Genomic DNA, 26,871 nt, shown 5'->3' on the forward strand with positions numbered 1-26,871 from the left:
AGGGATTCTTCCCACTCAGATGCTGTTAACCCTGCAAGTCTTAGACCTAATGGGAAGGGCGGTCCTAGCCAGATAAGCATGTGGAAAGCATGCTCTCAATGGCAAGCTATACGCATTTAGCTGGTTAAACTCCAGCAGTTACCCCCAACGCACACTCTGAGGAGAGTGTGGGCATTCCATTCCAGACATGGGGAAATTTCCGTGTGCATACATGATGTGGAATTCATTCTGGGTTTGGACACCCTTAAGCAAGGTGGTGGTGCTCCAAATGTATCAGAAACCCAACTGACCCAAAAGAGTCTGCGGTTCTCATAACAACCTGCCAGCATTGCCAGCATTCCTATTTCTTCACTAATATCCTAAGAAAAAAGTTGTCTGCTGGGATGTGGGTAAGGAGGAGAGAGGGAGAGAGAGAGATGTGAGGGGGGTGGGGGGAGAGGGAGGCGGAAGGATTGAGACAGGGAGTTACGAGTGTAGTTAAGAGTATAGGGACTAAAGGCGCTGCCTGCGATGGTTGCCCAGACCTAGAGGTGAAAGCGCTGCTCATTGAGCCTTACTGACTGTGTGCTTTCCCTTTGACTTCCACTGTAGCTGCTCACATTGGCGTAGGGATCAGCGGGCAGGAAGGCATGCAGGCCGTGATGTCCAGCGATTATTCCTTTGGACAGTTTCGATTCCTGCAGAGGCTGCTCCTGGTCCACGGGCGATGGTCGTACATCCGGATGTGCAAGTTCTTGAGATATTTCTTCTTCAAAAACTTCTCCTTCACTTTGGTCCACTTTTGGTACTCCTTTCACACCGGGTACTCTGCACAGGTACGTAGATGCAAACACTGGGACCAAAAAAAGCCGTTTAGTCATTAAACAATTAAGGAATTGGCTGCCGCTTTTTGTCCACAGATATACAGTCAATTCACTTTGCAGTATATTGTGTGAAGTGCTTTGAGATGTCTATAAGACGTGAAAAGCGCTATATCAAATCCAAGTATTATTATTATTATAAACAGTCTCGTTATTAATACAGTAATAATGATGCTTGCGTTTTACATAGCATCCTGGAGGGCACGTGTGTAAATGCACGGAGTCTGAAAAATAAGATGGGTGTGCTGAGGCTCAAGTTGCCACATGGGGTATTGATGCAGTAGCGATAACGGAGACCTGGCTCAAACAAGGGCAGGAATGGGACCTGAATATTCCTGGCTACAAAGTATTCAGGAGGGATAGGGAAGAAAAAAAAGAAAGGAGGTTGGCAATATTGATTAAAGACACGGTTACGGCCCTGGAAAGGGACAATGTTCTAGAGCGTCCAAAACGGAATCTATTTGGTTAGAGTTAAGGAGCAGAAAATGAGCTGTTCCTGTTAGGTGTAGACTATAGACCACCAAATAGTGGGAAGAAGATAGACGAGCAAATCTGCAAGCAGATTTCAGAAAGATGCAAAAGAGTAGTGATAATGGGGGTCTTCAATTATCCTAACATAGACTGGCCTGATAACAGTGTAAAGGACACGACAGGCCAGTCAGCTTAACATCAGTAGTGGAGAAACTTCTAGAGACTATAAACCGGGACAAAATACATTTTCACTCAGAAAAATATTGGTTAACAAAGGACAGCCAAATCATATCTAACAAGAGATGATGACGGAACGGAGAGGGTGGATGAAGGTAGTGCAGTTGATGTCGTTTATATTGATTTTCAAAAGGCGTTTGACAAAATGCCACATAAGAGACTTGTAAGCAAAATAGAAGCGCACGGAATTAAAGGGACAGTGGCAGCATGGATACAGGACTGGCTGGGAGACAGGAGGCAGAGAGTAGTGGTGAATGGTTGTTTTTCTGACTGGAAGGAAGTATTGGGACCACTGTTGTTTTTGATCTATATAAATGACCTGGACTTGGGTATAGGGAGTACAATTTCCAAGTTTGCAGATGATACTAAGCTGGGAAAAGTAGTAAACAGTGAGGAGGTTAGTAGCAGACTGTAAATTAATATTGTGGAGTCCTGTAGCTCAGTGGTTAGAGCACTCGCTTTGCAAGTGAGAGACCTGAGTTCAATTCCAGGCAGAGGGCGAAACCTTAGGCAAGTTTCCTTACTCCACACAGAGCCTAATAATAATCCCTCCAAAACCAAAAACAATAATAAATTGATCATTTTCAATCTACGACTGTTTGTGGGACATTGCTGTGCGCAATTGACTGCCGCGTTCGCCCACAAATATACAGTCAATTCACTTTACAGGTGTGTTCTGTGAAGCGCTTTGGGACGTCCTCCCGACGTGAAAAGCGCTATATCAAATGCAAGGATTATTATTATTATAGACAGACTGGTAAAATGGGCAGACACGTGGCAGATGAAGTTTAATGTGGAGAAATGCAAATTGATGCATTTTGGGAGGAAAAATAAGCGAGAGAAGAATAAGATAGGTGGTAAAATCTTAAAGTGAGTGAAGGAACAGAGAGACCTGGGGATTCATATAAGTAAATCTTTGAAGGTGGCAGGACAGGTAGATAAAGCTGTTAAAAAAGCATACGGATACTAGGCTTTTATAAATAGGGCATAGAATACAAAAGTCAGGAAGTTATGATGAACCTCTGTAAAACATTGGTTACACCTCAGTTAGAGACTGTGTTCAGTTCTGGGCACCACACTCTAGGAAGGATGTCAAGGCATTGGAGACGGTGCAATGGAGATTTTCCAGGATGGTACCAGGAATGAGGGATCAGTTATCAGGAGAGGCGAGAGAAGCTGGGATTATTCTCCTTGGAGCAGAGATGGTTAAGACGAGTCTTAATAGAAGTTTTCAAAATTATGAGGGGATTCGATAGGGTGAACAAGGAGAACTATTTCCACTGGTGGATGGGTCCTCGGGCCTGAGGACACCGACCTAAATAGCTGTTAACAAACAGAAGGGAGGTGAGGAGAATTTTTTTCATGCAGTGAGTGGTTCAGATCTGGAATACATTGCCTGAAAGGGCGGTGGAAGCCGATTCGATAACAGCTTTTAAAAGAGAAGTAGATAATTATTTGGGGACAACAAGTTTGCAGGCACAGACCTAATGGACCAAATGGCCTCCTTCTGTGCTGTATAATTCTATATATTCTATTTTTTACTATAAAGTCACCACTATAATAATATAATAATAATGCTTGCATTTGATATAGCACCTTATCATGTCGTTGAGTCATCTCAAAGCACTTCACGGCATATACTGTAAAGTGTCGTGACCCTGTTTTCTATAGGTGAAGATGGCAGCCAATTTGCACACAGCAAAGCCCCACAAACAGCTATGAAATGAATGGAAAATTTTATCTGGGGGATTGTTGGACAGGATACCAGGAGAAACTCCCTTCTGTTTTTCAATTATGCCGTGGTATCTTTAGAGTCCATCTGAACAGGCATTGATGAGGCCTTGATTTATTCATGAGAAAGTGGATCCTTTGGCAATCACAACCTCCCTCAGCACTGAATTGGAGTGTCAGCCAAGAAGGAGGTACAAGTCTTGACATCAGGCTTGAACCCACAATCTGCTGATCTCTAAGGCAAGAGTGAAATGAACTGAGTCAGTGAGCTTGGGCAGGGCAGGGCTTGGGAATTGGTGAGTGGAGTGCCTACTGCATAACTGACTGAAACACCATTGGAGATCGTGCTTTCAGCCACTATGCTCCAAACTCTGGAACACTCTCCCTCAGTCCCTCCGCTTTGCCTCCTCTCCTTGCCCTTTTCAAGTCTCGCCTGAAAACCTTCCTTTTCGAACCGTGCTTATGGTCACCTTCCACCCCCACCACCCCATCTCGGAGTCAGGCTCTGCCACTGTTAAGCACTTTGAGACGCTACCTTGTGGGGAGGGCACTATATAAGTGAAAGTTGTTGTTGATAGAAACTCTTTGTGTAAGTTTTGCAACTAAAACTGGAATGTGGAAGTGAGTGAGCTTAAAAAAAAGTGGAAGTGAGCAAGACAACTATTACTCACTGTAAAGACTAATTTATAAGAGAAGGAAATCACTCTTTCTGCTGAGTACAGGGATTTTTGCAGATGCTTAAAGTGCTACGTGGAAGTGAAGCCATCTGGTTTGGATATTTATAAGCATATAAAGGCTTTTGGGATTCATGGCTTTCCTTCTTGACAATAATCAGGAATTGGTAATTACGAACCAGAATCAACACACATTGCAATAGCACCTCCAACAATGCAGCAAGCCCCTAGTCGTGAACTGAAGTATTGGCCGAGATTATATGAGGTCCATGTCCCAATGTGGGGCTTGAACCCACAACCTTCCAACTCAGAGGCAGGAATGCTACCAAGACACAAGATCTCTCGGCACTATTCAAAAAGAGAAAGGAATTTCCATCAGAATCCTGGCCAACAATCCTCAAAATAAGATTAGTCATTCGCTTCATGGCTGTCTGTAGGACATTACTGTGGGCAATTTGGTTTACGCGTTTACCTACAAAATACAATACGATACAATTTGTATTTACGTAATGCCTTTCAAAGTGCTTGACAATGCTGATGGTTACCCAAGCTGGGGTGGGAGCCAAGGGGGTTGGGGTGGGAACCAAGGGGGTTGGGGTGGGGAAGCAAAGCAAGTGATCAAAGCAAAGCATTGTGAGATGTACATAAAATACTGTCATTAAATTTGACAGTAAATCCTATGAAAAGTGCTATATCAAATGCAAGAATTATTATTATTAAAATTCACATATTGCATTTGATTAAATAAGTTGAGTTCACATGAATCCAACACCTTTTCTCTCTTCTTTATACAGACTGCGTATGAAGATTGGTTTATCACTCTCTACAATGTTCTGTACACCAGCCTTCCAGTCCTGCTTGTTGGGTTGTTGGATCAGGTAAGTTGCTGTTCACCATCTTCTATTCCACCCTGGAAATCCCATTATAAACCAGTAATGAAAGATGGCTACTTTTAGTGGTCATTGCCTGGTATAACAACAATTTGTATTTATGTAGCACCCTTCACGTGGGGCAGTGTCTCAGAGCCCTTACAGAGGCAGTGCTTGACACTGAGCCAGGGAAAGGAGAGTGAGGAGAAAGGTCTTCATGTGAGATCTGATGATGGGCGTGGAGAAAGTAGGCAGAGGAACTAAGACTGGGAGTTTGGGTTTTGGGGCTTAGTGGCTGAAAACACGCTGATGATGATGGCACAGAGGGGGACGAGGGACATAGAGAAGGCTAGGTTTATTTTGTGTTATGATGTGGGTGGGTGGCTGTATGTGTTAAAAAAAAGTCTTCCAAATCATAAGCCCATAGGAGTATGTTGATGTCTTTTAATTCTCCCCTTTCTTTTACTTCTTCCGCCACCACCCCAGCCCATCTCCCAAATAAATAGCAACGAAACAAAGTTTACCAAACATTTTAAAATATTTTTTTAAAAGCTTTATACATTACTAAACAACACAACATTATCATATACCCTATGATAAGATGTGTTGTCCTATCCTGGATATCAGGATCTCTCAATATATAGTCTGGGACACAACATGCCATGCAACTGCCAACATAGTGGAAGGCGAACTGGACATTGAACATGGACCTTGGTCCTCTTTCGCCTAGCAAATTCTTATGGTCCCATATAAGAGAGAAGCATTAAACGGATATACAGCCTGGTCACAACCCGTCAATCACTTAAACTGTTAGTCAAATGGGTGTTGATATTTCTTCATCCATAACTTGCGAAGGATTCTCCTTTTGTTTCTCTCTCCGTAGCCCATGGTAATGGAGCAGAATAGTGGGAGAGCTGGTACCATCACAGACATGGTGGGGTGGATAGCCTGCTAGGCTATAAACATCCTGTGGTGATGCACTATTGCACAACAACAATAATAATCCTTGCATTTGATATGGTGCCTTTTTATGTCTTTGAGGCGTCTCAAAGCGCTTCACAGAATATATTATAAAATGGAATAAAAACAGAAGTCACTGGGAACACACAACAGATTAGGCAGCATTTATGGAGAGAGAAATATTTGTTAACATTTCAGCTCGATGAACTTTCGTCAGAACTATAATCAACATATTATTCAATGACCTTTCTGAACCAATACTAATCTCCAAAAAAATCTTTCTTCTGCTGTAATTTCCATATTCATTAACTTTCTGTTTGTTGTTTTAAGGCTTCTCTTGTTCTATTGGCAATGCTCTATTTCTAAATTCTCGTTTTCCTACAAGTGCTTAATTTGCTAACATAGTTTCATTTTGACAAACTTCTGGCCCTGTCTTTGGGGAAAAAACTCTGCACGCTCTCTGTATCTCACAGGATCTTGTGCCCCTTCCTGTTCCTGTGTTCTGAATAGCTTCTGTATTGACTTAGCTTCTTTATTCGGAGCTACAGTGTATTCTGGCTAACACTTATTCCGCACACTCCCAGTTCCTGCTGATTAATGTTTTGTCGGTTTGGTATCCTGTTTAATATCAATAACTTTTTCTGATACTCCTGACTTTTCCACAGAGGCTTTTCCCTTGTACTAAGGTTTTTCTGATACCTCACTATTATAAACCACTAAATCGCTATTATTCATGTGTGAGACCAATTCTAGCACGCTCATGTGCAAGTCAATCTGAGGTCAGCACAATACTATTGACATTCATACTGCGCTTTTCATGTCAGAAGGGCATCTCACAGCTCCTCACATTGTTGGCTGGGCACCTGAGCTTGTGGGGAGTGGGGTTTGGGAGCCAAAGTGCGTGCGTGTGTATTGTGGGAGGGGAGGGAGGGGGAGAGATGACTGAAAGCATGGTGCGGTCAAAGAGACATGAGTAGGAATTGTGACCAGGGATCGTTTTAGCTTGCATTGGTCACTTTCACTCTAGGCAATGCTTCAACTCAGACATCAGGGAGAAGGGAATGATTGCTCAAGGTTACATTTTGAAACCAGATTCACTATATTCTATCCGTCTCTCCCCCTCCCCTTTTTTTTCCGTTAGGATGTGAGTGACAAGTTGTCTCTTCGCTTCCCGAAACTTTACAACACTGGGCAGATGGATTCTCTCTTCAATTACACCAAGTTTTTCATCAGCCTGTTACACGGCATCTTGATCTCCCTTGTTATTTTCTTTGTACCTTACGGGGCTTTCCTCCAGACCATGGGCCAGGATGGTGAGGCTCCGACTGATTACCAGTCCTTTGCAGTCACCACAGCCTCCGCCCTCATCATTGCTGTCAATCTCCAGGCAAGTCCAAGCATGTTACCAAGCTCTCGCTGTAATCGTGATGTGATCCTCTTGTCTTGTCATTATCATGAGAACCTACTAGCTACACAGCATGGTTGAAGAGATGGGTCTTAAGACAGGGTGTAAAAGGTGGGGAGAGAAAATTGAGGCGGCAGGATTGTGACCGACATGGAGTTTCAGAGAGAGGGGGCAGAATGGCTGAAAGCTCCCCTGCTGATTGATTGGGTAGATTGGCCGGGCGGGGAAGCAGTGGGGAGAGAAGCAGCCAGAGTTTGCTAAATGAGCGAGGGAAGGGGGTGGCATGGGGTTGAGATCCCATAGGGTTGCAGGAGGCAGGGTCGACCAAAACCATGGAGGGATCTGAAATGTGAGGACAAGGATCTTGAATTTGATTTGTTTGTATAAAATTACATTTGTAAAGCGCCTTTCACATCGGGAGGACGTCCTGAGGTGCTGGCGCAAGCACTTTCAGAGATAAAACTGGCAAGAAATGAAAGTGAATGTTATGTTGGCAAATATGGTCATGGATTTTCTGTCAGCAATGTTGAGCTGAGAAACTAATTCATCTTAATTTTCATGAGGAGGATAATTCCAGGGCAAAGTCAATGTTCACAAGCGAGCAAGAGAGATTGCATTTTTGTAGAGCTTTATCATGTTCAAATATGTTCAGAGCCTTCACAAGAACGTTAGGCAAGCTTCCTTACTCCACATGCCTCTGTTTTGGTAGGAGTTGATTGGAACCAGGTTTGGGACGTCCTCCCAGTGTGAAAGGTGCTTTACAAGTATAATTTTGTTGTTGTTGTTAGGGTTATTATTATAAATCCTTCTGATTCCTCCTTCCATAGATTGCTCTGGACACCTCGTACTGGACATTTGTCAATGCCTTTTCAGTCTTCGGAAGTATTGTGATTTATTTTGCCATCATGTTTGACCTTCACAGCGCAGGAATCCACATCCTCTTCCCATCATCGTTTACCTTTACCGGTCAGTGCTTCTCTCATGCCCTCTCCCTCTCTCGTGTTGTTACACTCACTCTCTTAAGTCTGCACTCACGCACACTTATTTTCCTTCTCTGCCGCACGTGTGCTCACACTCTCTTGTGCATGCTCTGCAAGGTGTAAGAGTGTGAAGAATCATGTAGTGTTACAGCTTGGAAACAGGCCGTTCGACCAACTGGTCCATGCTGGCAATACAATGCAATACAAATTTTGTAATACAGCGTCAATCAAAAGTTCTTACTCCTTCACCTATATGAGATACTCAAACTGCATTCAATGTTAGACGTTTACACATCATCTCGGTGACAAAAACATTCATGAACACAATGAAAGATGTCTCTGTAACAGCTACACACTGAGAGATAAATAAAAGAACATAATTAATCAGTAAAGACTTATAGTTCACCCTGTATAGCGTCTTTCACACAACCCAAGGTGTTTGACGATACTGGCTTGGCACCCGAGCTGGGTGGGTAGCCAGGAGGGTGGGAGGGAGAAGGTGACTACATTGTCTGAGGTAAAACAACTTGCATTTACATAGTGCCCATCATGCAGGGTAGAGTCCCAGAGTGATCTTGAACGAGGTGCATGGAAGCATCCCAGGTAGATCTTGAGGAGACGAGTTGGTGGGACTCTGGGATGGAGTTCCGGAGAGTGAAGGCCCGCCTGCTGATGGTGGGGCGGGTAGAATTGGGGACATGAAGCCAGCGGTGCTTGCTGAACAAAGGGAATGGCCAGGATCGGGAGGATTTGAGGAGGTCACGGAGGTAGGGTGAGGGCGAGAAGGGAGGCACAAGCCTCTTCCCATCTTATAATCCTCTATTCTCTGGAAGAAGAGAAGTTTGGGAGGGAGCGAGAGAGATTGACTGACCTCTAGTTACAATATTTTGATGTTTGATAATGGTGTAGAAGTCATATTACATGTTGGAAACCGAGTGCGACCAAAAAGCATGTTTAAATGGAGGGAACGAGATGTGCTGAAGTGAGGGTATTTGGACTATCGTTAGAATTAAGATTTTTCACTTGAGCTGGACAAGTAGCAAGAAAGCTTTCCAGAGAGTGCTTCCAAAGACAAGTTGTGTGGTTTTAGCTGATTGGAATCCAGCAGTAACCCAGCGTGCCCTCAACAACAACAACAACAAGATTGCATTTATAGAGCGCCTTTCACGTCGGGAGGACGTCCCAAGGCGCTGGACAGTTGGGTCAGGACCCGAGTAGGGGGGAAATGGTCAGGGGGAGGGAAGGGAGGGAGCGAGGAGGGGGTAGAGAGCCGAGAGGAGAGCTGAAGGCACGGCTGAAGAGAAAGGTCTTGAGAGGAGGAAAGGGAGGAAGCAAGGCACTGGGGGATGGAGTTCCTCTGAGGTCCCCAAGCCTTAGCACTTGCCAACCTGACCCAATAATTTGTGGAATTAGGTAAACAAGAGAGAGAGAGAGTATTCACATTCCAGTCCAACGCAAGGAAATGTGTATGTGGGAATCATGGAACTCTGTTGGGTTTGGAATACTTTTAAACATGGTGATGGGTTTCAGCGTGTCAGACACCCGGCTAACAAAAAAAAATTGCCATTAAACTTGCTGGTTCTGAAAGTCTGTAATTATTTTGGATGTTCTTCACTTAGGTGCTGCTCCGAATGCACTTCGACAGCCTTATCTGTGGCTGACCATCATCTTAACTGTCGGAATCTGTCTGTTCCCTGTTCTTGCCATTCGTTTCTTCTTGAGGATTACCCGACCGTCAATAACTGAACAGGTGAGTAAAGGAACCGTTGCATTTTGATAGCACCTTATCACACCGGCCGAGCTTTGCAACAATGACAATAAATGACATTTGTGTAGCGCCTTTCACATCGGGAGGAGACGTTGTGGTGGGGCGAAGCCTGGCGAGGACTGGAGTGACTGGGTAGGTGGAGTTTGCTGCAGGTTGACCTTCGGTGGAGAGATTGTACAAGCACTCGAGACGCCTCTATGATGCGATGAGACGCGATATCAAACAGAAGGATTATTATTGGATTATTATTTTATTCTTAAATCCTTAGATTCAGATGAACCGGAAGAAATATGAGAGCGAGCCACTGCCTCCGACCAGGCAGCCGAGCGGATTCCAGAGGAACGTCTCCACTCGGCGATCAGCCTACGCATTTTCACACCAACGAGGATTCGCGGACCTTATCTCCTCGGGCAGGAGTATCCGGAGAAAAGACCCGAACTCCCATGCCGGAGCCAGCAGGAGCACACAGAATAATGCGGGCGGAGACGCCAGCTGAAACCAACGACTTTCTTTTTAAAATACAATACAACATTTTTTTTAAAGAAAAGGACACTTGGGAAGCCTCGGGAGGTGGAGTAGGATGAAAGGGGGGAATTAATTTTAAACCCACATTTCTCGGGGATTGATAGGAAGATTGTAAGTTTCATTTCCAAGCTATTTGCTGTCGCTCTTCGGATGATGATCAGTACGGTTTTGTACGAGACGTGAGAATGATTTTGATGCCACCCCCAACACCCACCCCCCCCTCCAACCCTACTCTACCTACTCTCTCAATCCCCCCACCCTCCAGGGGCCAATGCTGGAGCCAGAACTGACTTCTGAGGGAATCGCTGTCTTGATCTCCAGGAGCCAATGGTACAAATGAAACTCAACACAGAATCCCAGGGTTTCCGTTGCTACTATGAGACAAGTCAACAGTACATAATCTCCACAGAGCAACTTAGAGAGGATGTGTATTACAGTTTAAGTTCAGAGCATAAGGCAGAAGACGATGTGTGCTATTTTAAAACTGTCCAATGTTTACATATGTATAATGTACAGATTCACTCTTGTTCATAAAGTCCTCATCACTGCTTGTAAATACAGAATTATATTTTTCCTCCTGCTTTACCTAATTTGGTGACTCCATACCTTTATTAAAAAAACAAAGGTTTCTTGTTGATCTTCTAATACGCAGTATCTAAATATATTTTTTATCTGCACAAAAAACATTTTGTGTTTCATCTGAAGTTCTTAAAAAAGAGAATATTTTGTAAAATTTCAAGAGTAAATAAAATTGTTTCAGTTGATTCAGGTTTTCCTCTGTTGACAATAAACTTTTTTAAACAAAGGAAATGTACTGAATGATTTTAAAAATCTATATGCATTTGTCATCTGCTTCTGTTGTTAATATTTTAACTGCATGTTTTTTCTTTTTAAAGGGGAAGAGGTGGATTAAGTAGTGGGATGTTCTGACAATGTGTTATCAAATATAAGGATTATTAAATGGAGGACATGGTATTCCTCTGTTGTAACTATCTGAATGCAAGTTTTACATAGGGACAGCAATTTACAAAAGAAGTTATGGGTGGTTTTGAGGCAAATTGTCCCAATGGTTCCCAGTGTCCATCAACCCTTCAAATCAGCCTCCATTTTCTCTCTCGTACTGGCCATACAAGTCTATATGCTATAACTTATTACTGCAAACATGATCATCAATGGCCCCTAATACTTCACGGGAGGCACTGGTTCTATTCCTATCAGAGTTCACAATTGAGCCCATTTTGCTGATCTCCCTTTGCATCTTGGAGATGTATTTTTTTCAAATTTTTCACCAAAAATGCAGGTTATCCCATTAAATACTCTTGCCGCTACTGGGGTTTGACTTTTGACAGCTATAAAAACAAGCTCAGATATAATATAAAAATAATCCTTACATTTGCTATAGTGTCTTACATATCATTGAGACGACTCAGTGTTTCAGAATATACTGTTAAGTGAAGTGTTGTAGGCAAAAAGGGTGTGGAGTAAGGACACTTGCATAAGGTTTCACCTTGCCCAGGAATCGAATTCAGGTCCTCTTGCTTGAGAGGTGAGCGGTCTAACCACTAAGGACTCCAATCAGAATTGTACAGCACAGAAGGGGGGCATTCAGCCCATTGTGTCTGTGCTGGCTTTTGGAAAAGAGCTATCAAATTAATCCTACTCCACCACTCTCCCTATAGCCCTGCAAACTTGTCCTTCCGCCCAAAAATATCTACTCTCTTAAAAGTTGCTATAGAATCAGCTTCCACCACCCTTTCAGGCAATGCATTCCAGATCCAAACAACTCGATGTGTGAATAAATTTCTCCTCACCTCGTTTCTTTTAAGAACTATTTTAAATCGGTGTCCTCAGGTTACAGACCCACCGAGCAGTGAAATTATTTTTTCCTTGTTCACCCTATCGAATCCCCTCATCATTTTGAAAACTTCCATTAAGTCTCTCTTAAACTTCTCTGCTTCAGGAATAATAATCCTAGCTTCTCTAGCCTCTCCTGATAATAGGTAAAGGTAGTCATTTCAGAACCGAGACAAGAAACATCCAAAACAGTGCATTGTAGGACAATCAGGCCAAACCTGCAAACCTCCTACAATCAGGCCAAACCTCTTCAACACCCACTTTTGGCATTCAGATGTTAACAATTCCCTTTTTGTATAAATTTAATGGACACAGCATATACAAAAAGACACTCAACAAAAAGAAAATCAGTGCACTTAATGCTTTTTGGGGTCATTTAATATAGATTAGGAGTTGGTGAAACAATAATTGCTTGAAGGTTACATGTTAAGGAAACAGGCAAGAAAAGCATTTTTTAATGACATATGCAATGTTTAATCAGCTGTGGTTTGTTTCTAAGTGGTTTCCTTTTGCTCAGATTTCTTTCAATCTTGCAGAACATTGAGAATTAGTTGAGGCATTACGGTTTGCAACGCTGAACGAAACGTGGGTACAAGACGACATCTCTGATATGGTGCCTGTTGAGAAGCCAAGTTAAGAAACGTTCCAGCCCCAATCCATATCCGCCATGTGGACACGTGCCATATTTACGCTGGGGAGGAAAGAATAAGTAAGTTACTGCGTGAGGATTTACAGAAATCTAACTGGCTGACCTAAATCTAAGTGGCTCTTTGATGAGAAACCCAGACACATTTCTTAAAGGAAAAGAAAATTGGGCTCTAACTTACCTGGTCAGTGTACCAGTAATATGGAGTGCAATCAATCCCTTCACGTTTGTAACCCTCCAACAGCTCATCACTGTCCCAGATACGCATCGATCCTCCCACAATCTCACCAACATTCGGCATCAGAACATCAACCTGGAAAACAGCTCAGATTATAACATCAGAAACCAAATTATTCCTTTAGTCCTGTCTACGAGGTTACAAACAAAAACTTCAGGTTTCACAACACACGCACGTTTGGTCTGTAACACAAAGATAGTTTCAATAACATTTTCTCTTAAACAAATCAAGTTACACAACGACAATTTACCGAAAATTTGCTCATCCTACTCTTGTCAGTCTCAGTCATTTCAAGAACTGTGGAAAACCTTCGTCCACACTAAAATTGAGTTCCAACTGATCTTAAACCTTAATAGCATAAAAGTAATGACCGTGAGGAATGCAGACGTCTGGAGTCTTTTCTGAGCTCTATTTTATGCAAGCGGCGTATTGGGGGTAATGAGATACCATCCACGTGCACAGCACAGTCTCCAAGACATGGACAAATCCAATATAAAGATTATTAAATTACAGGTTACAGTACAACAGCATCAATTACATGCAGCTGTGCAACAGTCAAAGCTGTCAGTTCACCTCATTTATATACAAGTCAGGGAGAGCAAGGATCTGAAGACAATACTAAGCTTGCTTTCCCTAGTCTAAATCAAAGCCCATTGGCAAACGGCACCAGGACACAGAATGTAGCCTGCACAGATCATTTGGTGATAAATAAAGTCTGATGATGGCTATAAATCTAAAAGCTCTTTGGAGGACTGCTTCATTTGGGCCAATTCACAGATGTGTTTGACTTCAACGAGCCGCCCACAATGGCTACACGTGCAACCTAGGCACTGACCGATTCAGTCAGCCTGCGATCCTCAGGGCAGCGCTCCATGTAGAAAGACTTGATCTCAGCAGGGAAGCGACACAGCAGAATTGGCTCGTTGATCGCGTCGGTCATCATTCTCTCCGGAGCCTCGGGAATATCCTGTGGGAGGAAAACATAACAGGTTGATTTTGTCCAGACACATGACTGTTAATAACTGGCCTCGATCACTTTCTCAAGTTCAATATTTACCCTCAAACACAGTCACTCAACTTTACAGTAAATCCTGTGAAGCACTTTGGGACTTTCATGACGTGAAAGGCACTGTACCAAATACACAGATTACCTTTCCAAACTCTGGATCAAAGCAACAAAGCTCTCTGCCACCTCAATAATTTAGCCCTTTAATAAACCAGGTGTCACCATACAAATGTGGCAAATAGGATACACAGCACAGATCATCACTGGTATTTCACATAGATTTAACAAGTGATAGGAATAAGTTTAGCAACATTTTAACAGCAACCCTACCTACAGCACCAAGCCAGCTCTTCAACTTGTTCAGTGCCCTGGCCTCAACCACTCTCCCGACAACCTGTCTGTCGGTCATCCCTTAGCCAAAGAAATTCTCCCCAGTTTCTGTGATAACATGTCCTTTAGAACTCTGGGAGTCTTGTCCTTTTGCCTTGACATTATTTAAAGCATTGTTCTGGATTTACTTTCTCCATGATACAGGCTATATACTTGCTAGTGATCATCCCATTGTTTGTTATTCTTGATACGGTAAGTTACAATGCTTGGCTGCTTCCTCCAAATCAATAGTAAGTATAGTTGCTATTAAGATTTTGCTGAACTTATTCTCATCACTTGTTGAATCTATATGAAACACCAGTGATGATCTGTGCTGAGTATCCTATTTACCACATCCTACGTCTCTCCCCCCTCCCCCCACCTTTGTAACTACACTGAGTAACCGAGCCATTAATAGGCAACACTAACAGATCACAGCATATAACTCAGAGGTGCCCACTGAATACCTCCCAGATTTGAACCTAACCTCCCATTACCACCACCCTAAGCTTCCACCCCCAGGAACAGTTACCAATTCACATTCACATCTTACCCTCAAAGACCACTGACAAGTATATTTCTATATCACTTTACCTCTAAATCTCTCTCCTGTCTCACACTGCTCCTCAACCAGAACACTCTTCCTCTATCCCTTGCTCCATCCTTCCCGATCTTCAGATCGCGCCTGAAGACCTTCCTCTTCGACCGTGCCTGCAGTCACCTTCCCCCCCACTCGGCATCATGCTCCGCCACTATCAAGGGCTCCGGGATGTTATAAAAATGCAACACTCACTTCTCCAAACTCGTAGAAAGTTCCATCTTCCTTTTTATAGTCGTGCTCTTTGAGCCAGGTGATGGCATCAGTGTAGTTCATCCTCCTGAACGGGCGCTTGGGCGGCTGAAATTCCTAAATTAAAAAAAACGCAAAAGAAGACATTAACACAGAGACATTCAAGCCAAGTAGCTTCTCCTGATTCTATTGATTTTATTTAGTGGTTATTTAGTTATTTAGTGGTATAAAAGCTGAACAAATGGCCAGGCTGATATCTTTACACTAAACAGAGAGAGGTTTTCCTGTCACTTACTGGATGCAATTCACGCACAAGATCTCCAAACGGTGACTTGAGAATACGGTCAACCACGTCACACACCAGATCTTCCAGACGGTTCAGAAGGTCATCGTAGGTAATAAAGGCACATTCTCCCTCAATGTGAGTGTACCTACAAGTTAGAGCACACATAATTGAAGGTGCTCTCACTGCAATTCTACTGCATTAGACTATGTGAATGGCTCCATCCATCATGTCATAAGTGGGGCTCAAAATTGAAACAGTCTTCATAATAATATGACAATCCTTGCATTTGATATAGCACCTGATCACGTCTTTGAGACGTCTCAAAGCTCTTCACATAATATACTGTAAAGTGAATTGACTGTATATTTTGTGTGCGATTCGCAGCAGCCAATTGCGTACAGCAGTGTCCACAAACAGTCATGGATTGAAGTGACCACTTTATTATTGTTTTATTTTTTGAAGGAATTACTATCCCTGGAAAAGCGATCCGCCAATCGACTAACAACCAGGTTCCTACTTACTCCTAGATAAACAGAATTGTGTGGAGTAAGGAAACTTGTCAATGATTCGCTCTGCCAGGAATCAAAACCAGGTCTCTTGCTTGCAAGGCGAGTGCTCTATCCACTGAGGTACAGGACTGCATAAACTTATAAACAGAGTTTTTGAGAGACATGGCCCAGAGCTAGTGAAAACAAAACTAAGTTTGTAAATAACGCATTTACAGGAAAACAAGAATATTGTGCTCTGAATAACAAACCACCTTCTTTGGCAAAGTAATAATAATAGTCTTTGTATTTGAAATAGCATCTTGTCACATTATTGAGACATCTCAAAGCACTTTGTAGAATTGATTGTAAAGTGGATTGACTGGGTGTATTCTGTAGGTGAAACCCGTCAGCCAATTTGTGCACCATCGTGGATTGAGTGACCAAATTCCTTTTTGGTGGGATTATTAACCCCGGAAAGGAAAACGCACAGCAATGTCCCACAAACAGTCGTAGATTGAAAATGACCAATTTATTATTGTTTGTTGGTTTTGGAGGGATTATTATTAGGCTCTGTGTGGAGTAAGGTAACTTGCCCACGAGGTTTCGCCCTCTGCCGGGAATTGAACTCAGGTCTCTCACTTGCAAAGCGAGTGCTCTAACCACTGAGCTACAGGACTCCATGATAAACACTTTAACAATGGCGGACACTGAGCCGGGGAAAGAGGGGAGATGAGCGTAGGTACGATCAAAAAGGAAGGTCTTCGTGTGAGATCTGAAGATGGGTAAGGAGGGAGCAAAGTGGGGATTGAGGCTGGGAGTTTTGAGGTTTAGTGGCTGAAAACACGGCTGCTGATGTAGTGGAAGGGCTCGAGGGATGTAAAGATGGCCCAATTCATTGTGTTTGTGTGTGTGGTGGTGGATGGGGGGAGGGGCTGAGGGTGTGAGAGATTAGCAACACTTTCTATATAATACTCGTTTTCCTATAAATGCCCTATTTCTTATCTTAGTTTCATTTTCACTTAGCCGTTTGGTCTCTTGGCAAAACTTCTGTTAATAAGTTCTTTTTATCCTTCAGGTCAAGTACTCTCTATGTCTCACTGGAATCTTGTGCTCTGAATAACAAACCACCTTCTTTGACAAAGTAATAATAATAGTCTTTGTATTCGAAATAGCATCTCGTCACATTATTGAGACATCTCAAAGCACTTTGTAGAATTGATTGTAAAGTGGATTGACTGGTTGTATTCTGTGGGCGAAACCCGTCAGCTAATTTGTGCACCATCGTGGATTGAGTAACCAAATTCTTTTTTTGTGGGATTATTAACCCCGGAAAGCGATTTGCCAAATGACTACCAACCGTTTTCCAACTTACTGTTAGGTAAACAAGTTCTAGGCGTGTGGAGAAACTTGCCTATGGTTTTGTCCCGCCTGGAAATTGAACACGGGTCCTAACCGGGCTAACCATAATTCACTGCTGTTTTCGTGTTCATGAACCAATAGTTTAATAGCAACACAATAGAGCATGACAGTTAAGGAATGTAAATGCTCACAAAAAAGAAAGGTTACTGACTCTGCAAGGTGTCTACGTGTCCGAGACTGTTCAGCACGATAGGACTGGGCGATGCAGAAAACATCCCCAAGGGAAGGCAGGCAGGTCTCCAAGTACAGTTGAGAAGACTGGGTCAGAAAGGCTTCCTCTCCAAAATAGTTCATTTTGAAGAGAGTGGAACCTCCCTCCACCTGTGTCTGCACCAATGTCGGTGGAGTGATCTGGAGGATTAAAAATACATCAACCAAAATGCTCAGTTGCTTCAACATGTAGAAATTAAACGCTTCTCCTCTCACGTACTGTCATAGTTGGGTGTTCACTTGTGGCCAGGCAATGTGAACCCAAAGAGCAACAACAACAAAATGGATGGGTTAGAAAGATGAATTTCTAACCCTTGTGGAACCCTTCTAATCTTCTTGTAAGTAAGGACTTTTAACTCTCAGTCCAGTCTGACACCCCCAATACAGTGCTGAGGGTGTGCTGCATTGTTGGAGGTGCCGTCCTTCAGACGAAACAAACATCTGCCCCCCCCCCCCCTTGCACACTTAGCACAAAGAAGACGGCAAGTAACGTACCTCAAAGTAGCCGCGGTCAAAGTAGTGGTCCCTAAAGCACTGTATCAGTGCGGATCGTACTTTGAAAATCTTGGACATGTTCTCCCCTCTCAGCATCATGTGACGATTGTTGAGCTGCACGTCTACGTCAGATTCCTCGTTCAGCAAATTGTCTGCACCTCCAGGTGGGGCCAGGCCGATCAGCTCCCAGTAATCACAGATCAATTCGTGCCCACCAGGAGCCTGAGGAAAGAGTCAAGGCACCACTTTAAAGCAGAAGTGGATGCATAGAAAGGAACATCTTTCCTCATCAAAGCCCTCACTGGTTTTCATTTGCCCTTAAGTTAACTACATTAATAATACACTCAGTCTCCCTTTCATTCACACAGAAAGTGCATAGTTGAAAAAAACTGCACGTTGTCAATATTTGAAAAGACATCAATGCTTAAAAAGTTGCTGCCAATTTATTTTTTGAAGATACTAGAAACCACGGTGCACTTATATAGCGCCCTCCATGCAGGGTAGTGTCTCAGAGCGCTTAACAGTGGCGGAGCCCGACTCCAAACCTGGGGGACGGGGGAGGTGGCATAAGCACGGTCGAACAGGAAAAGTTTTCAAATAGGACTTGAAAGAGAGGAGATTCTTCATTCAAGAGAAGATTGATTCTGGGCTTGGGATAAAACACAGCTCAGTCAGAGGTTGGAATAGGAGCAAGATGTGCATGAGACAAATTATCCGGGTTGTTCTTTTTCCTACACTTTTCTTATGTGTTCATCATATCCTTACCATCTTCCCTTCTGGTACAATCTTCAAGGTACCATAAAGTGCAACGGAGCTCTCTGTGGACAGGACCAGTGCATTGTAACATTGACACTGCAAGAGGAAAAGCAGAATTGTTTTACGTTCTGATGAATTGCATTTAAAACACACGTACTCTTTACCGTAGTTTGTGGGTAAATACAAACACAACAGAAAACGCACCCAACTCTGGTTGTACATATCAAATTAATTAGCGATCCCAAAATGTTTTTATATTATTGCAAGCAATGATTGTATTGCTAAAGTGAACAAAAAAAATCACACGATTAAGGCAGTTGTTGAACACCTTGAGTGTTGAACACTTGTATTGGTAATGTGCACCATACTTTATACAATTTAATGAATTTTGCATTTAATGAATTGTAATAAAGAAAACATAAGGCTCTTTACCAGCTCATCACTGAGTACACACTGCAGGAATCCTGTGCCATCTCGCAGAATCACAAACATCAAGTTCTTTCCTGTAAAGACAAACGTTACAGTCATCACCTTTCCTAATAGCAAACATTTGTCTTACTGTTTAAAGTGTAATACAACAACAATCCTTGGATTAATGCAGAACACTCATCTCCATGCTTCAGGGCATCCAAACCACACAAGGTGGATACCATGGGGTGGGATAGCTGGCCTGGGAGAAAATTACTTTCTTTTTCCAAAGAGATGATAGCAAATCATAACTTGTAACACTATTACCAACATTTTAAATAACTGACTCAACAGTATTTTCGATATTTTAAAAGAGAAAAGAATTTATAAAGTATGTACAGCACGGAAACAAACCACTTGGCTCAAACAACCCATTCCGGTATTCATACTCCCAACCAATCTTCCCCCATTCCTTATTCTCTCTCACACCTTTCGATTCCCCCCTCCCTCATGTCACGGTCTAGCGTCCTCTGAAGGCTTCTACAATAGTTGATTCAACCACCGCTTCAGATGGCAAGTTCCAAAATCCCACTATCCTCTGCGTTCTTTTTTAGATCCCCTAATCTCTCTTATACTTGTGTCCCCTAGTTACAGATCCCCAACCAGGAGACATAGCCTATTTATGTTCAACTCATTAAACCATTTTATAATTGTAAACACCTCTATCAGGTCCTCTCTTAAATATCTCCTCTAGCGAATAAAGGCCTAACCTATCCAGGCTATCCTGATAGCAGTAACCTGCCAGCCCTTGTAAGATCCTCATAAACATAATACATTAAACATAATGTGGTCAAACCAAGGTTTTATATAAATTCAACATCACCTCCTTACTTTTATATTCTAGCCCTCTGGATATGAAGCCAGACCCCATTGGCCCTTGTACTAGCCTTATCTACCTGTGGAGCTACATTTAGAGATTTTGGGATCTGAATCTCCAGATCTCTTTGCTGCTTTACTCCTCCTAGGTTCCTATCACCTAGACTCACCCACCCCCCCACCACACACCCACATCCCACACCCATTACCTACATGTGTAGAAAGAAACAGAAAACAATTACAAGAACTGAGTAATGTTTCCACCCTAGAAATAATCTCAAAGGCAGAAATCGCACCTTGTCTGCGTAATCTATGAATCCAGCCAAAGATCTTCACTCGCTCCCCTCGATGAGCTTCAGTGTCTCGTATTTTCACCTGCAGGAAAGAAATTCAAAGTTTATCCGCATCCAACACATTCCAGATACAGGCACATTTCTGTCCCAAACACAAATCCACAAAGCAGTATAAACAGTGTTACTTTGAGGGAAAAGCCACAAAAGCTTAATAGAAGTGTAAACGCAGATTTCCAGGGCAGCACACAATTTATTAGCAAGCTCAGAAGAGGGAAAGGGAATAGACAAGTTGAGATCCCATTACTTTTAATGAGAGCAGTGAATACATGGAATGGATTCTAAGGGAGGCAGTGGAGGCTGACTGCATCAGCAAATTTAATAGATAATTATGTGACACAGAGATTGATTTAAGAGACAAGAGATAAGAGCAGTGCACATTTCTTTTAAAGAACTCTTGAGATCACCAGATGAACCTCAGTTTCTATTCCACTCCTTTGTAATCCTATTGCTGTGAGCAATTATTGTCTTTATACTTACTAACTGAACGTGTATTTTTGTGCCAATGAGCGATTGGTGATGTGTCAGGTCTTTCCCACAAATATCAAGTCCTGCTAAGGGCTCAGACACCTTCAATGTGCACAGAACCACATCAGTTCATTCACTGATGGATAAGAAAGTAGAAACATGTACCGAACCCATGTCTAAGTCACAGTCCTGAAAGGATTATCTCAATATTTGAGTTAAAAGTTAATTTTTTTCCCCACAAGGCCCACCAAACTTCAAAGTCATCAGGCTTCAACCAGACTGTACAGGGCTCTTGTCTGGAAAGGATTGCTCACCAGTTGAAGAGGACTGATGCACTGTTACTTTTCAAATATTACTTACCAACTTTGGCTCTGGAAGACTGGGGTCCAGTTTAATGACTACCTTTCTGGCCTCTTCCAGATTCTTCTCTCGGCGTAACGCATCTTCAATCTGTTGAGAGTGATATTCGTTTTAAAATAATAAAGGTTGAATTTGGCATCCTATAAACCATGTGTTGATAGGAGCACCCACTCGCCTGTACCACAAGATCTTTGGTTCCTGAGGGCACGGCAGCTCTGATGATGCAGTGGTTAGAGCTGCAACTTACAAACAGGAACTTTCTGCTTCAAACCACAGTTCTTGTTGAGTTTGGTGTTCTCAGATCTTGTTGCATGGGGTAATAATAATAGTTCTTGCATTTGATATAGCACCTGATCACGTCATTGAAATATTTCATAGCGTTTCACAGAATATATTGTAAAGTGGAGTGACTGTGCATTTTGTGGGCAAAACGTGGCAGCCAATTGACTAAATTAGTTAAATTAAATTGGGGTGGCTAAATTAGGCTCTACCTCCCTAACTCACAGGGATAAGAAGGTTAAAATAGGCCAGGTTACCCATCCTAGTCTCTCTTTGGAACCCACCACTGTAGTGTACGTATGGCAGCCGTGTGGGGAGAGTCAGGCTTAGATGTGACACCCTCTACAATCGAGGCAGGATTGACAGTTTCACCCCAATCGCAACCTCTGTGGGTTCAGAGAATGCAATTAGTATTGAATTACATACAGCAATGTGCCTGGACTGTGCCCTCTAGGAATTAGTCTGCCCAAAATAATTTTGCTTACAATACATAAATCAGGGGTCGGTTTCAATATTTATTGTCCCCACACCTTATTCAAAGGTTGATTGTCAGCCTGTGCTGACTGAGGCAGGAATTTTGAGTGCTACACGCCTCTATCCTTAAACTACTTCCCTCTCTCTACCCCTTTGTCACTCCCACTTCCCATCAGTTTTTAAGTCCAGCCTTAAAACCTACTCCTTCTCCACAAGGCCCACGATCACACAGAAGCCTTCTAACACACGTTAGGAACTGACACTGAAATGCTCTTGGAACTAGACAGCAGGAATAGAGAAAAAAACCTTCATATTCTGATCATTAGTAAAGGAAACAGAGTATGTCAGAGCGGACTACTAATATGTCAAAAGTGTATGAATGACTACTCGCACACTTTTCTGTTAACACTCACCTCTTTTTGGGCTGCTGTTTCATTCTTCACCTGTCCTCGTTGACAGAGCTTCTTGAGATTTTTCAGCTGTGTGTTAGATATAACATCCCAGCGCTGAAAGATAGATTATTGCACTATTAAATGTGGCCTTGCAATATGTGAACTTACTGTGAATGTGATCGTCTCACTGGAAGTAGAAGGGTTAACTTCACTCTATTATGGCAGTAACAAGGTGATTATCTTAACCCCCTATTTCTTCCTTGCTCTCTCAATTCCCTCCCATACTTGCAATGAGCCAAGTTTGTACGTCTGTACTGATGAAGCATTCTCACCAGGACATTGATAGAAGCAGCGACACGTGCTTCATTGCAAAAGTCAATGTATTTGTTAACTATTGGCAGGTTTACCTAAAATGCAACCTTGCTACATCGACTGACATCAATCCCCTTCCATAACTCCAGATTCCCAACTAATGTGTGTTTGTACAGTTTGATCTATCGCAGCGTTGTCCAATGCGTTAGTCACACGTAGCGATTGGGAATCCAGAGGTGGTGAAATTGTATTTTGATCAGTAAATAAAAAATGAGTAACAGCCATCGTCATTGGACATGTGATCGCAAAACTCGTATTCACACGACATATGTATGTGTACTTTGATGTTTTGGTATGCTTGTTGGTAAAATGGTAAGCAACATGTGAATGTTTTATGATTGTTGTGTATGCTTTACTTCCTCGGTTATTGCTTGTTGGTTATCGGCTAAAACAGTATGTAACACGATTGAAAACGCCGGATCTAGTGCGGCTCACAAAAGAAAATAGATGTTTAAGTAAAAATACATGTAAACATACATGCAGTGCATTTTTTCCTTTATGTTTCATTGTGTAAGTAAGGCATTTTCTACTAACATTAGTGCATGTGGCTAAAACAGAGTTGTCCTTGGCACACCCGTGGCATTAGTTCTTTGCATGTTCATACGCATGGTTTGGAAAAGCTAAAGCAAAAGGAAACACACTGTACCTCGCCTTCCTTTTGGGAATCCACGTAAATAGTAGGGAATGGCTCCTTCCCAAATGCAGTCAGTGCCTAAAAGACAGAAACGAAATGAATGCAAGGGTCACGAGAACATTTAAAATGAAACAGAAGCTCTTCCTCTTTGAAAACACAAAGCAGAATTAATTTTTGTTTTTTTACCTGAAGAGCTGTCTTGAACGGTTTCTCTTTCGTTCCTGTGCCTGCTGAATCATCCCCTTCACGATCAGACACGTACAGTTCATCTACAAAATATTAATTCTCAATCTTTTAGTTGTCGAGAGGAAAAGCAGCAGCAGTTATTGTGTCCATCAAAAGACCTTTTTGGGGGAACAATATTAACAACAACAACAACAACAAGATTCCATTTATAAAGCGCCTTTCACGTCAGGAGGACGTCCCAAGGCGCTGCACAGTTGGGTCAGGACCCGAGCAGGGGGGAAATGCTCAGGGTGAGGGGAGGGAAGGGAGGGAGCGAGGAGGGGGAAATGGTCAGGGTGAGGGGAGGGAAGGGAGGGAGCAAGGAGGGGGGGAAATGGTCAGGGTGAGGGGAGGGAAGGGAGGGAGCGAGGAGGGGGAAGAGAGTCGAGAGGGGAGCTGAAGGCTCGGTCAAAGAGAAAGGTTTTGAGACCGGCCTTGAAGGAGGAAAGGGAGGAAGCGGCGAAGGCACTGGGGGAATGGAGTTCCAGAGCCTGGGGGCTGAGAGGCTGAAGGTCCGACCACCGATGGTAGGGCGATTGGGGCGGGGGACGTGGAGCAGACCGGAGCCGGAGGAACGGAGGGTACGGGCAGGTAAGTAGGGGGATAGTAGGTCAGAGAGGTAGGAGGGAGCAAGGCCGTGATGGCCTTATAGGTGAGGATGAGGATCTTGAAATCAATCCTCTGGGGGATGGGGAGCCAGTGGAGGCGAGTGAGGGTGGGAGTGATGTGGTTGCGGTGCCTGGTGTGGGACAGTACACGAGCTGCAGAGTTCTGAGTGACCTGCAGCTTGTAGAGGGAGTGGCGGGAAGGCCGGCGAGGAGAGAGTTCCCATAGTCCAGCCTTGAGGTGACAAACGCGTGGACCAGGGTTTTAGCAGCGTGAGGGGTGCTTACCAGTGCTTCTTTACTCTGCCCCCCAGCTCTGTAAATTACCTACAAAGCAACCAACCTCAGTGGACGATATCTTCCCCTATAAATAACACTTCAACTGCCCTCTCCCTCCCATAAAACAGCTACTGAATTTCTTTCTCTGTATCACTGATGTCTAACTCCCATCCCTGATATTCAAGAGAACAGTCTGCTCCTTTCAATCACTGGGAAAGTGAAAGAGGGAATGCCAAATCCCTAATAACAAAAGGGGAGAGTGATACCACCAATAACCAGGGGGCTGAAATGCGAGACGAAATGTAAATCCCCAAACCTATTCACCCAGGGGTATAAGTATTGCCCTGGCCCCGATAAGCAAGCGGGTAAAGGGTAACACCCAATAGCTAAGGGGCTAAACTGGGGCAGGGGAAGATGTAAAACAACAAAAAATTATATGTATACCAACACCTTTCATATCGGAAAGGGTTTGCAATCAAGAGGGGTGGAGGGTGGGGTTAAAATCCCTGGCAACAAAAACGATGATGGGAAAATGGAGACTGTAAACAACAACTTGCATTTATATAGTGCCCTTCACGTGAATTAGCATCCTGAAAAGCTTAACAGTGGCAGAGCCTCACATCAAGCCAAGCTAAAGGAGGAGGTGGCCGGAAGCACAATCGAAAAAAGGTCATCAGTTGTGATCTAAAAGAGCGAAAGAAGAGAGCAAGGCGGAGGGATTGAGGGTTACGCGTTGGGTACGCTTTGTTACTCCACAAGCCAGTTTACCTCGCAGTAAGTAGGAACCCAATTGCTAGTCGATCGCAAGTCTCTTATCTCTTTCTGCCCCACCTATCTCTCTCTCCCCCTCTGATCTCTCTCTTTCTCCCTCCAAAAAGGAAAAAAATAATTTGGTCACTTAATCCACAACTGTTTGTGGGACACTGCTGTGCACAATTGGTTGCCATGTTTCGCCCCAAAAATGCAGTCAATGCACTTCACAGTATATTCTGTGAAGCGCTTTGCGATGTGTCAAAGACGTGATAAGCACCTTATCACGTCATTGAGACATCTCAAAGCGCTTCACAGGATATACTGTAAAGTGAATCGACTGTATATTTTTATTATTATTATTTGTGGGCGAAACGCGGCAGCCAATTGGGCACAGCAGAGTCCCACAAACAGTCGTGGATAGAAGTGACCAATTTATTTTTATTTTTTTGAAGGAATCATTAGACCACAGAAAAACAATCTATCAATCGACTGACAACCGGGTTCCTGTTTACTGCTGGGTAAACAGAGGCGTGTGGAGTAAGGAAACTTGCCTAACATTTCAATCTGCCGGGAATCGAACCCTCTGACTTGCGAGGCGAGTTCTCTAACCACTGAGCTACAAGACTCACAGATAGAGAGGCAGTGTGAGAACCTAATAATATTATCACTAATATTAATAATTACTTCTATGAATAATTATCTTAACAATATAAAAGTGTTACTATGAATAATTACTAGTAACGATAACCTTAATAACACTTTTAACAGTAGTACTGCGAATAGTTATTACTATTAATAATTATCTTAACGACAATATTAACAGTATTACTAGCAATAATAATAATAAGAATAGACCTGATCACTTACCCAGTGACAGCTGAGCCGTCTGTTTGCTCACGTCCCTGCCAGGCATGACTCTGGGCTGTTTGTGCTGCTGACAGGCGGACGGTGGTGGAGGAGGAGAGGAACACAGAACACACTGAGGCTCGAGAGGAAATATAATCTGTGCATAAATGTGGTTCAAACCCAATATATAAACCCAATGAGAGAGACACGGGCCCTCCTACAATCACAACCCCTCCCACACCGGCTCCACCCGCCAAACACCCCCTCATCTCCCCCCACCCCACAGCAGGTCAGGCAGCATCTATGGAGAGAGCAAAGCGAGTTGACATTTCGGGTCAATGACAATTTGTCGGAACAATTCGCCGCCCACTGCTCCCACTTTCACTTGTTGCATCAGCCTCCCCCAAAAAATCAGAGAGCATTCTGGAGACCCGCGAATGGAAAAGGGACTTTCCGTTTACAGCACAGCTTGCAGATTGAGGAAGGAAAAGGGAAGGAAGAAAACAATACGTG

At 43.2% G+C, this 26,871-nt stretch overlaps 2 protein-coding genes across 2 annotated transcripts in view; one reads left to right on the forward strand and one right to left on the reverse strand.

Moving 5' to 3' along the window:
* The window catches only part of atp8b1 (ATPase phospholipid transporting 8B1), a 62,443-nt gene extending 51,171 nt beyond the window's left edge, over positions 1-11,272 (forward strand). Inside the window, exons 23-28 of the mRNA XM_007903081.2 lie at positions 592-815; positions 4,768-4,851; positions 6,944-7,189; positions 8,035-8,173; positions 9,807-9,937; positions 10,224-11,272. Coding sequence (XP_007901272.1) covers positions 592-815; positions 4,768-4,851; positions 6,944-7,189; positions 8,035-8,173; positions 9,807-9,937; positions 10,224-10,451 — 1,052 coding nt within the window. The 3' untranslated portion in view covers positions 10,452-11,272. The remainder of the gene's footprint in view (positions 1-591; positions 816-4,767; positions 4,852-6,943; positions 7,190-8,034; positions 8,174-9,806; positions 9,938-10,223) is intronic.
* A 1,430-nt stretch (positions 11,273-12,702) lies between these two features.
* LOC103184863 (asparagine--tRNA ligase, cytoplasmic) lies at positions 12,703-26,519 on the reverse strand. The gene is given in 15 exon segments (NM_001292933.1): positions 12,703-13,025; positions 13,162-13,293; positions 14,054-14,185; positions 15,387-15,500; positions 15,679-15,814; positions 17,728-17,927; positions 18,282-18,503; positions 19,047-19,133; positions 19,470-19,540; positions 20,618-20,696; positions 21,500-21,589; positions 22,666-22,758; positions 23,663-23,728; positions 23,837-23,919; positions 26,380-26,519. Coding segments are annotated over 15 exon segments (1,683 nt in total). The 5' UTR covers positions 26,426-26,519; the 3' UTR covers positions 12,703-12,893.
* Positions 26,520-26,871: the final 352 nt, after the last annotated feature.

Source organism: Callorhinchus milii, unplaced genomic scaffold (genome assembly GCF_018977255.1).
Source record: "Callorhinchus milii isolate IMCB2004 unplaced genomic scaffold, IMCB_Cmil_1.0 Scaffold1, whole genome shotgun sequence".
NCBI lineage: Eukaryota > Metazoa > Chordata > Chondrichthyes > Chimaeriformes > Callorhinchidae > Callorhinchus > Callorhinchus milii.